Here is a 15212-nt window from a genome sequence, read left to right as displayed (position 1 = left end):
ACAAAGGGACGACTTAATTAAAATGGCGAGATTCAAAACAGACTTGAACTGTGTCTCAGTTCCATAGTGAGACATCATAGGAAGGACTTTGTTTATAACACAAGAAATCAAAAAAATTAAAGGAGAAGTCTGTCACTAAAATAAAAGACATGGATTTGTTTGGGAACAGCACTATCTAGAGCTGGGCGATATAAGATTTTTTCATATCACGATATGTTTTTTTCATTTCAGGCGATAACGATATCTATCACGATATAAGCCAAATAACTATATTTGTAAGATTTAAATGTGCCGTTGCTCACAAGTAAAATGTGAAATAATCAGCAGCTTGTTTTTAAATATTTATTTCCCATAATAAGTTCAACAGGGTAGATGTACTTAAGGAACATGAGACCTTTTCAGATAAATAAAGGCAAATATTGCAAACTACACAAAAGGCAGCCGCTAAAGCGTTTAAGTTTCAAAATAGAACAAACAAAACAGACTAAATTGTCAATTCCACTTAGAAACAAAATATTAATTCTAAAAATAAATCTTAGTTTGTTTTACAGAAGAACAGACAAAACTGACTAACTTTTGTCAATATCAAATAAACTGAGAACTAAAAGGAAATTCTCAATCTCTCCTTGTTGTATAGCTGAGCTTTTCAAACAGTTTTAACAGTTACTTTAGTCTGACAAAAGCCGAATGACGAATTAGCGCTTCCAGTCAGAGACTGAGGCTACGTCCACACGTACACGGGTATTTTTGAAAACGGAGATTTTCTGTTTTCGTTTTAAAAATAATCCCGTCCACACATAAAGGCAGAAATGAAGGAAAACGCTGCTATGAACATGCCAAAGCAGCAGGTGGCGCTAGATTCCTAACCGTGCAGAAATGTTGGCCAATCAGAAGTCTAGAAGCCTCGGTGGGAAAAAGTAAACAAAGCTGGGGCATAGAAGCAGAACCGAGTCGTATGTGTGGAGGGACAGTAACTGTGTGTATATGTAAGCATTTAAACACTGCAGAGAGTAGAATTAACAGTATTGTAGAAATTCATTTCACCGAAACAATAACGTGGTGCACAGTGTGACGCATGCACCAGTTTATTGTATTTCCAGACTTGCTTTCGGCACAATTTACAGTGCACGCTACTCTGTTTTTTGTCAGACTTGAAATAGCCGAAATACCTTCACACTACGGAACTTCTTTGGCTCTTCCGTTCGACAATCTCTCCGGCGTTGGAACCATCATCTGTTTTCTCTTCGGTCACGCTCGGTTGATTTTTCTAGTCGGCACACTCATTTCCTCCATTACCCGCTGGCTGCTTCCCAAACAAACACACGTGCGGCTTGGCACTTGTGCTGTACGTAACAAGTCACGCGACGTGACGCTGCGGCTGTGATTGGTTCGGCTCTGCGCTACTTAATTTGGATTGGCTGACCTTTTTTTTTTTTTGAGGACAAGAGCGGCGAGGTCTATCGCGATAGCTTAATTTCTCTATCGAGTAAAAGTTATATCGCGATACATATCGTTATCGTTCTATCGCCCAGCTCTAGCACTATCCTATGGCAGTAGTCTCTCCCAGCAGGACAAGATGCCCCAAAAAATGCTCAGAAACTCAAAGTATGAACCCCAAAGTCTGGCCTTCAAGTTTACCAAACCCAGTCAGATCCAGTGTCCACCGAGGGTGACCACGTCGCAAGAAACTAAATGAGAGGCTAAGAGTAAGTTTGTCAACTAGTAAACTCAGTGCATTTTACAAAAAAAATAATAATAATAATACACATATGCAAAACTACACTGTTCAAAGATTTAGCATTGATCACACAAAGAACCTTAATTGACTAATTAAACTTAACTAATTCAATTAAATACATTACTTGAGCACCATTTCCTGACCAGCTTAAACAGAAGCTTAAATTTATTTATTTTTTATGGTCTGAAGCAAAAGTCTATGTAGACTTGAGTATTTCTATTTCTAGCACAATGTAATATAAACTGTAATTCCACTGCTGCTGTCTGGTAACTGTCTTTGTTTCCCCCCTTGGGATGCGACCATACATTTGCACATTTTGTTTCAAGTTGACCTTTGTAAACTGGAGCCGATCAAAATTTAAGACTTCATCAAAACCCAAACCAAAAGATCTGTTACCAACATTCTGGTGCTAGACAACATTACCCCCAGAGGTCGCACCATTACAAAGTGTTCCCAAGCACTAGGCAGATGGTTCTACTGTCCAGGCTACCTGTGGTTAAATTTTATTTAACAAATTCAGTATAAAACTATTACCTTTATAAAGCCAGACGAGTTTAGAAAGATGGTTCTAGTCCGCATGCACACTGACCATAAAAGCAGCCATCGTTTGTGTTTTTACAGACACGTTTAACACCTGATGCAATAGGACAGAGGATGCCTGTAAACTTTGATATGCTTAATCTCCACAAACAGCAGTCAATCAGTCACATAGCACAGAGTCCCCGTCTAGCTCTTCAAAAGGAAATGATTACAGCCTGGGCTTTGATCCGTCCAAACTGCTGCAGGATCCCGCTGGCGGAGCAGTCCAGATATTTGTGTGGAGATAGCAGAGCCTATTATTACCAGGCTGCGGTTGCTGCTGAGGTTCCACTTTATGCGCACCTTTGATCTCCAAAGATATCTTTTAGAGAAACAATACCCAGCCCAACCCATCCTTTTGAACTCACCAGGTGGGGGCAGCAGTGCTGATATCAACTGAACAGGTGACTGGTGGAGGGAGGTGGTGTCTAGTGTTTTGTATCTTATCTGCTAATACACTGTGTGACTGCTTTGTCAATACATATGGTAACACTAGTGTCAGCAGCTTTGCAATATATTCAAAAAAGGGCCACCCAGCTTGCACTTGGTTCTTTCCATTTTAATGGACCAGCTAACAATAGCAGATAAAGGCATTGATAGAGAAAGAAAACCATCCAACGCTTCTACAACCACAAGGAGACATTTTCAGGCTATAGGATCTAATCCTGCCCTTTGGAAACCAATTTCCCCAGAGACACTTGGATTCACACAACCAGAAAAATGACATTAAAAGACCACAAGATAATCAGTTATGATATGTTCACATTTATTGTGCAGTGACTTTTATATACATACATTTTATACACCTAATTTACATGAACAGAAATAAATTAATCTGCTAATGTTCTTTAACTCATCTGGCTTTAGTGTTGCCATTGACTGGACACAGCAATCGTTGAAGGAGAAAAAGCACAATAATTCCAAGTGACACATGAGTGACAAGGCAGTAATATGAGTCAATGTAGTCTAAGTTTCAGTAGTGTTATATTTTTTACGCACATAAAAGAAGCAGTTGGTAAGAGTTTTAGTGTTGTGAGTTTGAACGAATGGAGAGGCCAGCGTGGAGCTTTGCTTCCACAACTGGATGGAGACAAATGAACAGATGTTAAAAAACTTGTTTAAAACGACACTGTCACACTTGTCTGAAGCACCAACATTTGGTTTTATCTTTTAAATATAGATTAAACACTTTCCATAGTGCTGGTCCTCTGATTTTAGCTTTTAACTATATCAAAGTGTTATTTAAGAGACTAAGTCAGAAAACTAATAACGTCAGTCGTTAGCTTAAATCATTTTTTAAAAATGGCTTTATCTTAGAGAAAAGATGTGCATTATTTTGCACCAATGCATTTAAGGGGGTTTAATGTTCCATAAAATATATTTATCTTTTATATATTAATGAATTAAAGATGTTTCAGACACAATTTTAACTCTGGATTCCTTTTACATTATTATGTGTTGTCATTTACTTGTGGCGATGCATTTGATGTGAAACTATTTTTTATACAACATGGTCAAACAGACGCCCCCTAGTGTCCAAAACATCTCACAAACTGCATCTTTAACATTAGATGACTTACTATTGTGCTACATACAGTATTGTTCACTGACAGACACAAAGATAAAATACAACTCGGCTTAGTAGTGTGTTCTTTATAAAAACTAAATCTAAACGAGCTAATGTGAAAATCGTCTTAAATGTGTACACTGTAGTGTGTGAAAACGATAAAAAAATACATTAACTGGAGCGGCCAGGTACCCACACACATTAAAGTCTGGCATAGGAAAAGAATAAAAATGTAAACCACTTAGAGATCATCTCTAGGTTTCCCTGTGACAAACTAAATACAGACATCAATTTGCTCTCAACTTTTCAGTGTTGAAGAACCTGACAGGAAGTCTAACTTTCTACTGCTAGCTTATGATAAACACTGACACTACCTAGAGTGACATGCCTATGTAACACGAAACAACACATCAGCTCCAGCCTCCTCTTTTACCATACAGAAACACAGAAAGAATTTACAGGATACACTGATGGCTCTTAAGCACTACAATGCTGCAAGCAGCAAAAACTCTAAGCTATCAAAACATGCAGCCTGTGGTGAGTTTCTACAGTACTATTCAGAAGTTGTTGGTGGTAAATGTCTTTGAGAAAACCCAGAGTTTGTAGATTGTTTTTATTACTATTATATCTATCATAATATAATGATTTTAAACATGGCTCTGTTGTTCCATTAGCCTCACTCAAAATCTTTTCAGACTCTCTCAAATAAAGTGAACAAATAATCGCATGGCAACCGCACTGGAACATCTGATTATTGCACACTAGCACTGAACTTGCAAATGTTCATGCAGAATGAATGAGAAACACACTCCACTCAAATCAGTGTTTGCTCACTATGTGACAGATGACCGTAGAGTTCTTTGGAAGACTGAAAATACATTGTTTGAGTCGGGGAGCGGGGTACATGACTACGTGGCACATCACCGAGACATCTAAAACTCTTTTGTTACAACCTAAGGTGAGAGAGAGAGAGAGATGCTGTGATGTTTTAGAAAATCAGTTTGGGGATCTGACACCAACCGACCACAAGTGGTTTACAGTACGGTCTTTAAAACAGTAGAAAAGGAGGCGTGCCGGAGATGATAATTGCACTGAGGGGTACGAGGGGACGAGAGCATATGTGTGAGGGAATTTATCAACCTCTTTTTCAAGCAAAATCTAGCATTGCATTTAAAATATAATACATCCATATTCAACATTCATGGCATTGTTTCTGTTAAAACACAAAAATATTAAAGACTCACAGGAGGAGTCCCGGCAAAGACAACATTTGATGCCAGGGGCTCATCTGTTTGGAGATGAGAGTTTAAAATTCTTGTATAAAGTAAAAGCCGAAAAAAATATATAAATAAATGCAATCTTTTCAGACACACATTTTCCCCACAAACTACTCTGCACACTGTAGACTAAGTGACGAGACAAGTCGTAAGGCAGAAGGATGAAGAGAAGGACAAGTGAGAGTGAAACGGGGGCTGTTGTGATGGGTCCTGTGTTTAAAGGACAGTGTATCATCTGCACTCGAGCTCACGGGGACTGAGATCCTGACCTGTAGCTCTTGAAGCTGCCGAGCAGACTCTGCATGCCTTTCTTGACGCGGCGAGCCACAGAGTCGGCGGGAGGCGTGGGCAGGCAGGAGGCGAGGCTGGGCGGACGTGCATCCAAACATTTCTGGTAGCGAAGCTTGAAAGAGAACAAAACCACAAACATGGATGTCTAAGGTGACAAAGACAAGACTCAACACTGGATTCCACAACTGTGGCAAATTATCTTCCCACTTAAGGACAAACAGGAACTCTTATTTAGTTTAGTCTCATGCTGACTCATGGTGAGTGTTTCATGTGACTCACCATGCAGGCAGCCTGCACGGCCTCACTCAGACTGGCCGCATTGGGTTCACACCAAAACATGTGACAGGTGAAATCGTGGGGACCTTCCGCCATGATGAACGCAAAGGTGTGGACGTCCTTCCCCACACCCATGAAAGACAGGAAACGCACCCTGCACTCTGACAGCACCTCCTCATCCTAGAGTTTTAAAAAAATAAAAAATACAAAGGTTGTCCAGTCAAAAAAATTTGTTAAAATGTGGAAATCTTCTGGAGTCCACCCTAACCCTCAGACACAACTCTAGATCATCACACGAGGAAAACCAAGTACCTTATAAGTTCTTTTCAACTACCAGCAATATACAAGATGAGTTCAGGAAAACAAATAGGTCAGAAAACAAAGTACCACTTGGTAACACTTGGTATGTGGCTTTGCTTCATCTGTTCAGTTTCTCCTTACAATCTAAATATTTCATGGTAATTTTAGAGTAAATCGCAAAATCCTAGTCATAGAAAAATCATTTGATTTTCAAAGCAATTCCAAAAGAAAAACATTTAAGTTTATCCTCTAGGATGGTTACTGCAAGTGATAAATATCAGAGTCCAGACTATGAGAATCACTGCTATTTCTCACAAAACTTTAAAAAGAAAAAAAGAAAAGAAAAGCGGACAAAAGCAAAAAGGACTGTTCTTACAAATGTCTCTTGTGTGTGTAGCTTAATGCCCCCAAATTAATTAAATTACTTTTAATTAAAGTAAAACGTAAATAAAATGACTTATTCCCACAGAATAGAGTTAGGTTTAGGGTTATCACTGATGATGACTTCATCGCACATTTTAAACATACTGATGACAACTCAGAAAAGGACCAGTGAAGATGACAATCAGTCACTGACTTTAATTCCCCATACTGTTCTGTCATGTTCAGACTGTTTTCCAATACCTGTCGTGAAAGTATTGTGAGGGTGGCTGGTGCAACATTCACAAAGACAGGAGTCCAGTCATTTTTATCTCTGCCATTCATTGCTGTCTCTAGTGTTTCATTGACTATGTCCATACCTGAAAAGAACACACACAGAATATATGATCAGCACATCACAAACACGGTCAGCATGACAAAGTACAATAGAAGTATTTAGCACAGCAGTTACACACTTTAAGGCGTTTTCTTACCAACGGGTTTAGCCACAGGCTGATTGCCCAGGTAATAAACACGGAAGCGCTGGAAGAGTTCATTTTTTGGAGCTGGAAACTCTGTTAAGAAGTGAGGAAACATTATGCAACTTGTTCCTATGCTTTCAGAAATTAGGACATTCAAAGTGTCTAACTTTGCTTTACCTTCAACAGGGATGACCACAGGTTTGCCTGGGTCAGAGTTGAGCCTGCTCACCCCTGGCTTGGAGGCCTTTCTCTCCATCATTATCTGAAGTTAAATAAGGGAAAAACTGTGAATTTTAATTAAATTTTAAAAAAAAAAAAAAAAAAAAAAAAAAACACCTCAAAATCAGCGGAGACTCTTTGAATTCATAATGACAAATCTAATAAGGGCTAACCTTTGAACACATCTCATGTAAGCTGGTGGCAATGTTCTTGGCGGGCGAGTCGCAGCGGAAAACGTGACACTTCAGAACTTGGGTCAGGTTGTCTCGTGCGACATAAGCAAAATCCCTGCAGGAGAAAGATTATATACACATACAGAGTGGCTTATTAAATCTGCAGTTTTTAAAAATACGGTTTTAAAAATACAAGCTTACGAGAACATAAAACACAGACAGACATAGGGCTGGGCCATATCATGCCGGCCACGGTAATACCGGTATAATGTTGGGCAAGGATAAGAAAATGAAATATCGTGATAGAATATGGGTAAAACGTGCATGCGCAGTGCCTTTGTTTTCATACACACATGGCAGAAAAAGCATGCCGGCGGCAGAGAATGAATGAAACAGATAAACCAGAATTGGTTTGTAAAGCACAAAGCACTATTTTTGGTAGAGCATGCTACCGTGTTTTTTGGAAAATACGGCACACTTAAAATCAATCCTTTGATTTTTCTGAAAATCTACAGTGCCCCTTATAATCCCGTGTGCCTTATGTATGAATTCTGGTTGTGTTTACTGAGCTCGAAACGATTTTATGCGGCACACGGCGCAAATCTGTCAAATGTTTTAGTACGACTTTGCTAAGCTATGAACCCGCACCGCTTGATGGATTGTCAAAGCATTACGGCTATTGTAGGTAGGAGCCTCACGGAGTGATACGTACTGTGCTTCAACATAATATTACCGTATTGTGTGTTTATAACCTCTTTTTAGGTTTTGTGGATATTATACATGGTTATGCTGAGGATATTTCAGCCAAATGCAAATTCCTTGCTGGAAGGAATTTGCATTAGCACTGTTACATTTTTATATAACTTTAATGCACATAAAAAACAGCTGCTGTTTAAGTGAAAATACATTGATTGTATTTTGTCTAGTGTCAATTATATCACCAGTTATATGGTAAATGGCCTGTATTTGTATAGTGTTTTACTAGTCCCTAAGGACCCCAAAGCGCTTTACACATCCAGTCATCCACCCATTCACACACTGGTGATGGCAGCTACATTGTAGCCACAGCCGCCCTGGGGCGCACTGACAGAGGCGAGGCTGCCGGACACTGGCGCCACCGGGCCCTCTGACCACCACCAGTAGGCAACGGGTGAAGTGTCTTGCCCAAGGACACAACGACCGAGACTGTCCAAGCCGGGGCTCGAACGGGCAACCTTCCGATTACAAGGTGAACTCCCAACTCTTGAGCCACGATCGCCCCTATATCGTTATTGCAAATTTTCAAATGTATAGCGTGATAAATATTTTGGGTCACATCGCCCTGCTCTAGACAGACACACACGAAAATAACAACAAAATGGCACACAACAAGAATTATATAAAGTTTTTAGAATAGTAATCATTAATGGATACCTTTCCCTGCTCATGATTGAAAATGCAGCATGAAAGAAAAGAAAGAAATACACAATTATTAAGAAATCAGCAACAGGAGGCAATGTTATTAAAAATCCAGCAGAGGGCAGCAGCATGCTGCAAAATAAAGACTAACACAGCCACCATGCCAGATCTCAGAACTGCAGCACATCATTTTAAGTCACTGAGTAAGGACCCAATACAAAAACAGCAAAAAAAAAACCCCATTCAAATATGGAAAATAAAGCAGCTTATTCAGTCAGAAGTTATGAAGAATATTCAGGAACTCAACTAAACTAAATTTCACTCAATGCAAAAATTCATCACAGCAAACTTCAGTTAACCTTAAACCGAGTAGGATTTCCGCTCCATTTAAACATTTTGGCATCCATCAGGATAGTTATCAAGATTGTGATATGCAAGATATGATCTGCCCCCCTCCATTTATAAAGTGGAGTTAAATTTACTTAAGCTTAAAATACATTGTGCTTGTCACTATTCAAAGTAACTCAAAAATTGGGAAATGCAAAAAAATTTTTAAAAAAAATATTTAAAAAAAAATCCAATCAGGTTTACATGCCCTCCAAAGGTAGATTTTAACCTAGGAAAAAGCCTGGAGATATATTTAATTTGAGATTTAAATAGCCTCATTAGAAACATGCTGTCACTGAGCACCTCAAACAAATTACAAATGCGAGCTACATTTTAATAGAAAGAAGAAAAAAATGCATGTCCAATTAAAAAAAAAAAAAATTATTATATGAGCTTAAAGTTAAAAATTATATTTTTTAAGTATCATAAAAAACAGCAGAGCCAATGACATTACATTTGTTTTCAAAACTGACTGAAGAAGGCAGTTAAATACATTTTATAGTTCTGCCATTTTCAATTTGCCCTTGTGCTGTGGATACTGACCTGCCGTTGTCTCTGCCGACACCCCAGACCCGGATGCTGCCAATCGGCTGAGCATGAAGCAAAGTCTGGCCCAGCGGGTCGATCAACTTCATGGTGTCATTCTCCAGGACCATTAGCATGTCTTTACCCTGTCACAACACACGTTTCAGTTTGAGAAGTCAGACTAAGCACACATTTCTACAAAATGTTGTTACCCACGGTACTTTAAGTATTTCTCTTGAATTCAAAACACTATTTTAGAAATGGAAATGGAGCATTATCAATCATTTTCAATCAAATCATCAAAGACGAATTGTGGTTGGAACCAACCACTAAATGAAACATGTTTCTGCCCTGCACATTCAAAGAAATTCTTATTAAAAAGAACATTACATAAAATGTCATGAACATATCTGTGTGCGTGTGTCATTACAATCATCTTACCTCTCCCCAGATCCCAGCGGTGTCATGAAGGTTGTGTTTGTGATAAGAGAGCTGCCTGATGCAGTTGTTGACAGCGACACTACTCTTGCCAGGTGCCATGTCGTCCTCAGACATCTCAACCCAGCCCAGAGAGCGCACTGCGAAACACTGACAGTACAAAAGTGCTGCATATTAGTATAAACTAGGACACAAAAAACTCTTTCATGTGCAGAAAACTATTAATCTTTGGTAGGTAGGTAAATAAATAGATAAATAATCAACGCCCCTACACATTTCATATGTCCTACATCTCTGAGACCCATTCCAATGCCAGTTTTCTGTGACAGCATTTCTAAAATGAAAACTGAGACCCAACTACTCTGAACATATTGAAAAAATCTAAAATTAAGCAGATGATTTACCTTAGTTTCTAAGTCTGTGCAGAGTGGAGCAAGCTTCTCTTCATCCTCAGATTGGGAGCAATTATAACTACAATGACAGAAAATAAAGTTAAACATCTCCAAAATTAACACTGACTAATTAGAAAGTTTTAACACCACATACTTCAGGTTGATAGATGCATAGCGTAAAGTTGCTCCTTCAAACTCCTTCAGACTTTGATCAGATGCAACTTCTCCCTCCTCCTAAAGACAAACATTTATGTGCAGATGGAGCCATTTGATCACAGAGCACATATGCATGAAAGGTATGTAAATTCTGTCATATTGTCCAAAATACTATAAGGCTTAGGGTTGTTCCTGGTGACTAACTTACTAGTCTTAAATGGGAGAATGCAAAAACTTTAACTAGTGAGCTAGTCTTAAAGTTCAGGAAAAAAAATCAAGTTCTAATTCATTCTAATGAATTAGGGTAAATAGTCTCCATCAAAAAAAAAACTGTCTGTTTGTATTTAGGGTGTTTTTAATCCATGAATCATATTCTTTAATAGTCAGATCTTATTTTAAATGTCTGAAATGTGTGGCATAACACTGCACACCCTCTCTGTGAGAGGCCTGCTGCTACCTAATGTGATTGTTTACACCTGAGTTTACCAAGTGTCTTGGCAACCTGCTGCTTGGTTGTTAGATACTGTGTTGTTATTTTTTTTATTGATTATTGCACTGTAGAGGCTGGTGAGAAACAACATTTCAGCCTGTGTATTTCTGCAAATACCATCCAAAATTACAATAAACTATCTTGAATCTAGGAACTACCTAGGTTTGTTAGCAGATTCTGAATAACATTAAATGTGCTAACCAACAGCTTTCATTCTTCAGGGATGTAAGCATCCCACCTAGCGAATGCAGTTAAGCATTGATTTATTTGAGTATTACATACAACTATCCTTGTTCTAGATCAAAGTACTGTAGAACATCTGTCTTACCTTCCACCTTATAGATTGATAAACTGAAAAATTTTTCTAACTAAGCAATGACAGCAACATTTAATCTTCTAGGACTCGTTACGCACAACCCTACTAAATATACTCAAAAGACATTTCAAAGAGGTGAGTTGAATAAAACTCTAGCCATGATTTACCTTCCACAGTTCCCCTTCACCAGCACCTTCATCAGTGCTGGACAGTTGGGCCCAAGATTCCTGGAAAAATGTGACAAGACTTACCGTTAACAACAGTTTTACTTGTCAGTGCCTCTGTCAAATTAGGATGCTGGTTAGACCTCACCTCAGGTTCCTCGCAGGGCGTAGTCTCCAGGGACATCGTGGAGGACATCATGGAGTCCCCAACTTTACCCAGGGGTGAAGGAGGCTCCCACTGAGTGGTGCCTGTGGGAATGTGCCAGTAGTACGTGCCCGATGTATCTCGCACCCTCATCCATCCCGAGGGCAGGTCTGTGTCCGTCTCAAAAGCGCTGGAATCCCAGAAAGACTCTGAAGGGCGGGAAGTAGGAGACCAAGGTTACTATAGGTAACTTCATCTCAACTAAATGCATGGAAATGCATATTAATTATCTAATTAACAAAGTAAAAAAACATTTTACTTTTTTTGATTTGGTCAACACAACCAGCCTTTGGAAGCGTTGGTGAAGATGTAATAGCTGTTCTGCTTTCTAAATTTTGCCCCTGAGAAAAAACACCCCCCTAATATTGCAGTATTTAAAAGGGGGGGAAAAAAGGAAAGGTTTAAACTAATAATAACTAAAAATAATGAGTTATTTAAGTAATAAAGTATAGCATCTGGCAATCAAACTGTAATTTAAATAAAGAGATGATAATTCATTATTTCCAGGAGTCTCTTTTTTACTGATATGTTTAGCAGCCAAATCATCCTGTGTTGCTTCTATTTTGACCGTTTTGGCTTTTCTTGTTAGCTGCAGTATGATGCTAATAAACAGAGTGTATTCTTCAGATTTTTTAATATCTGCACAAGCTACAACATAAAGTTGTCTAAACACCTTGTATGTTTTGTTTAGTTTTTACCTCTGTTGCCATTTGGAGAGCTGTCAGCTGTGTTGTCCTGAGACAGAGCAGGCCAGCTGGACTCTTCATCACTTGGTGTCCCGTTCATGTTGGAAAAAAGCAGGCAAGCGTTCCTCCCCACTCTCTGAGACTCCACATTACTCTCTTCTTCTGCCAGTTTCTCTCCTCTGGTGTCACCTGATGTTTCTTCATCGTCTTCCAATTTACTTTCCTTCTCTTTATCATCCTCTTCTCTCTCTTTATCTTTCTCTTCTGTGGATTCCAGGGTGTCAATGAGAAGCGGCTCATTAAGGATGTTCTTTGACTCCTCCTGACTGAGACCAGGGGTCATTGCGATTTTGGGAGACTTGGTCTGCTCCTCGTTACCCTGTTGATCTTCCTGAGTGGTGTTCTGGTGAGGGAAGTCTTCCCTGTTCCCATTCTGATTGATATTGCAGTTGTGGTCTTGGTCCTGCTGGTTCTCCGCTACTTTCCGCAGCTGGTTTTGGCCTTCCTTGACCCACTTGGCATTGTTGCCGGTGGACTCCTGGTCGCACCAGTGGCTGCCGTCATTCAGTTTGTTCTTTAGCTCTTCGTCTTGCTTCTGTTTATTCACAACATATGTCATATCTTCATCATCATGACCACCCATGGTAACTGTCCATGTAGCTGCTCTGACAGAGAGAGGAAAAAATACATTAGCATTGCCTTTAGCATACTAGTTAGCAGTGATTTTAGCAAAGATTCTCATCAAGGTTTCTCAAATATAGAACGACCACTTGATACAAATACATTCAAATATTTCACAGTGGCCGTTAAATGTTGAATCAGCGAAGTAATAATGTTTAAAAATATGAAGGATGAAGTCCGTTTCTTGTTCGTGTATTCCGGGTTGATCATTTTACTGGCAACTTTCACTGTTTGGTTTCAGGCGAATACAAAACGCACTTCAGCAGCTTCACCTTCCATTTGCCAACACGACCTTTTTCATTTTTAGATAAACGGGCGCTGTAAAGAGCCTGTATAAACCTGGGTCATTATTTAGGTTCACTCACATGATTGTTTAATAAAACCTAGGTAAATACCGTGGTTTTACTTGTTAGATAACATCGCCGCAGTTGGAAATAACGGGCACCGTCCGCCATCACCGACATCTTTGCTAGGCTAATGTTAGCTTCTCGGTTGGCTAGCTAACATTTCCAAACTGCAGAAGCAAAGTGACTGCAGCAGCACTGTTTTTATTAAAAATTTTGACTCACCAGCTCACCAAACTCCTTTGTCGTCGAAATGCGCTAAAATGTGTAGCGTAACTACATATTTCCAAAGATCGTGAGGGCTCTCGCTCGGTTTCTAGGTGGTGTTTTCTGTCTGTGGGCTCGGCTAGTGATGGAGGGCGAACCTGCGTCACGGATTAACGTCACGGCCAGAGCCCACTGCTGCCACTCAGGCACAGAGCAGGAGGCAGACCCAATGAAGGAAAACCGGTCCTTCACACTTCACACACAAATATTGATTAGACGCTGAGCGGGAGGGGGCATACAGGTCGCAGGGTAAGCAGCTCCCGGTCTAACCAAGAAAGAAACCATAACGAGTAAAATAACAAAAGAAGGCATGCAAAATAATCACAGGGAGATGAAGATGACATCAAAAAGAAGCAAAAGTTGGCCAAAAACAGGCTCAAATTGAATTTAACAACCACAGAGAGATGCAAAAGTGACCACAAAACACCTGAAATTAATAAAAATGACCAATGTTAGACGCAATAAAAGAATCAATAAAGAGCTGCAAAATCGCACCACAAGGAGACGGAAGGGTTCCAAAAAGGTGGAAAAATACAAAAAAAAGAAGAGGTTTTTTTTTGGGGGGGGGGGGGGGGGGGGGTTGCATCTGTGTGTGTTGATTCTTGGGGCCTTTTACATTTTTGTTGTCTCTGCATTATATGGGTTGATCCCAAATGCGTTAAATGTTCATATTCATATTAGCAGACCACTTTTTAATAAGCCCAGCTTTTATCTATACTAACGTCTTTGGCCAAAAAAGTGCTAATGCAACACTATAAAATACTTTGCTGAGTAGTAGCAGTAGTAAAAGCTTGAAACATATATTAAAAAAAAAAAAGTCAATTGTATTTCGGTGCCTCAACTCCACTTATATCATTGAAACTAATAATGTACTGCTACATGTTACTGGACACGTTTGGAAGAAAAACTGCCCTTAAATGAAGAAAGTACTGAAAACATTTCTCAGTGATTTTGGTCCATACTGACATCACACTGACATCACACACTTGTTGCAGGTTTGTCAGTTGCACATCCATGATGCAAATCTCCTTCCACCACATTCAAAAGGTGCTCTTTTCCACTGACATCTGGTGACTGTGGAGGACATTTTGAGAACTCATTGTTGCATTCAAGAAACCAGTTTGAGCGTTTGTGACATGACATTCTATCCTGCTAGATGCACTGCGATGATAAAGGGATGAACATGGTCAGTAACAAGACTCAGGCAGGTAGTAATTGGCTTGAATATTGCAACAGAAATCAAGACTCATCAGAACTGTTATTGTCTAATTTTGGTTAGCCCAAACCCCCCGTTGCTTGTTCTTAGCTGACAATAGTGGCACCAGATACGATCTTCTGCTGCTTTAGCCCATCTACTTCAAGGTTTGCTGTGCAATCACAAACCCTCTTCTGCACAATCACAAACCCTCTTCTGCACATCTTGCAGTGAATGGTTATTTCAGTTACTACTGCCTCCCTATCAGCTCCAAGCCATTGTCGTCTGACCTCATCAACAAGGCAT

At 39.5% G+C, this 15212-nt stretch overlaps 1 protein-coding gene across 5 annotated transcripts in view; it reads right to left on the bottom strand.

Moving 5' to 3' along the window:
- Window positions 1–14076, bottom strand: part of apbb1 (amyloid beta (A4) precursor protein-binding, family B, member 1 (Fe65)) — a 29152-nt gene extending 15076 nt beyond the window's left edge. Inside the window, exons 1-15 of one of the 5 annotated variants that reach the window (XM_085430528.1) lie at window positions 13670–14074; window positions 12432–13084; window positions 11677–11882; window positions 11532–11591; window positions 10557–10636; window positions 10415–10481; window positions 10014–10160; window positions 9591–9718; window positions 7263–7377; window positions 7048–7132; window positions 6883–6963; window positions 6653–6768; window positions 5732–5908; window positions 5431–5564; window positions 3062–4837 (exon numbers count right to left, since the gene is read on the bottom strand). In XM_085430528.1, coding sequence (XP_085286654.1) covers window positions 4831–4837; window positions 5431–5564; window positions 5732–5908; window positions 6653–6768; window positions 6883–6963; window positions 7048–7132; window positions 7263–7377; window positions 9591–9718; window positions 10014–10160; window positions 10415–10481; window positions 10557–10636; window positions 11532–11591; window positions 11677–11882; window positions 12432–13062 — 2034 coding nt within the window. In that variant the 5' untranslated portion in view covers window positions 13063–13084; window positions 13670–14074 and the 3' untranslated portion in view covers window positions 3062–4830. Of the gene's footprint in view, window positions 1–3061; window positions 5565–5731; window positions 5909–6652; window positions 6769–6882; window positions 6964–7047; window positions 7133–7262; window positions 7378–9590; window positions 9719–10013; window positions 10161–10414; window positions 10482–10556; window positions 10637–11531; window positions 11592–11676; window positions 11883–12431; window positions 13085–13669 lie in introns of those variants that run through there. The other 4 variants (XM_085430527.1, XM_085430529.1, XM_085430524.1 and 1 more) reach the window with 4 other exon arrangements.
- Between the last annotated feature and the right edge of the window lie 1136 nt (window positions 14077–15212).

The sequence above is a fragment of the Copadichromis virginalis genome, linkage group LG14 (genome assembly GCF_057382275.1).
Source record: "Copadichromis virginalis isolate Kocher_CV1m ecotype Utaka linkage group LG14, C_Virginalis_male_GT1.1, whole genome shotgun sequence".
NCBI classification, from domain to species: Eukaryota; Metazoa; Chordata; class Actinopteri; order Cichliformes; family Cichlidae; genus Copadichromis; species Copadichromis virginalis.
Note: the sequence above shows the minus strand (reverse complement) of the source record. Positions and strands in the feature narration are given on the sequence as shown.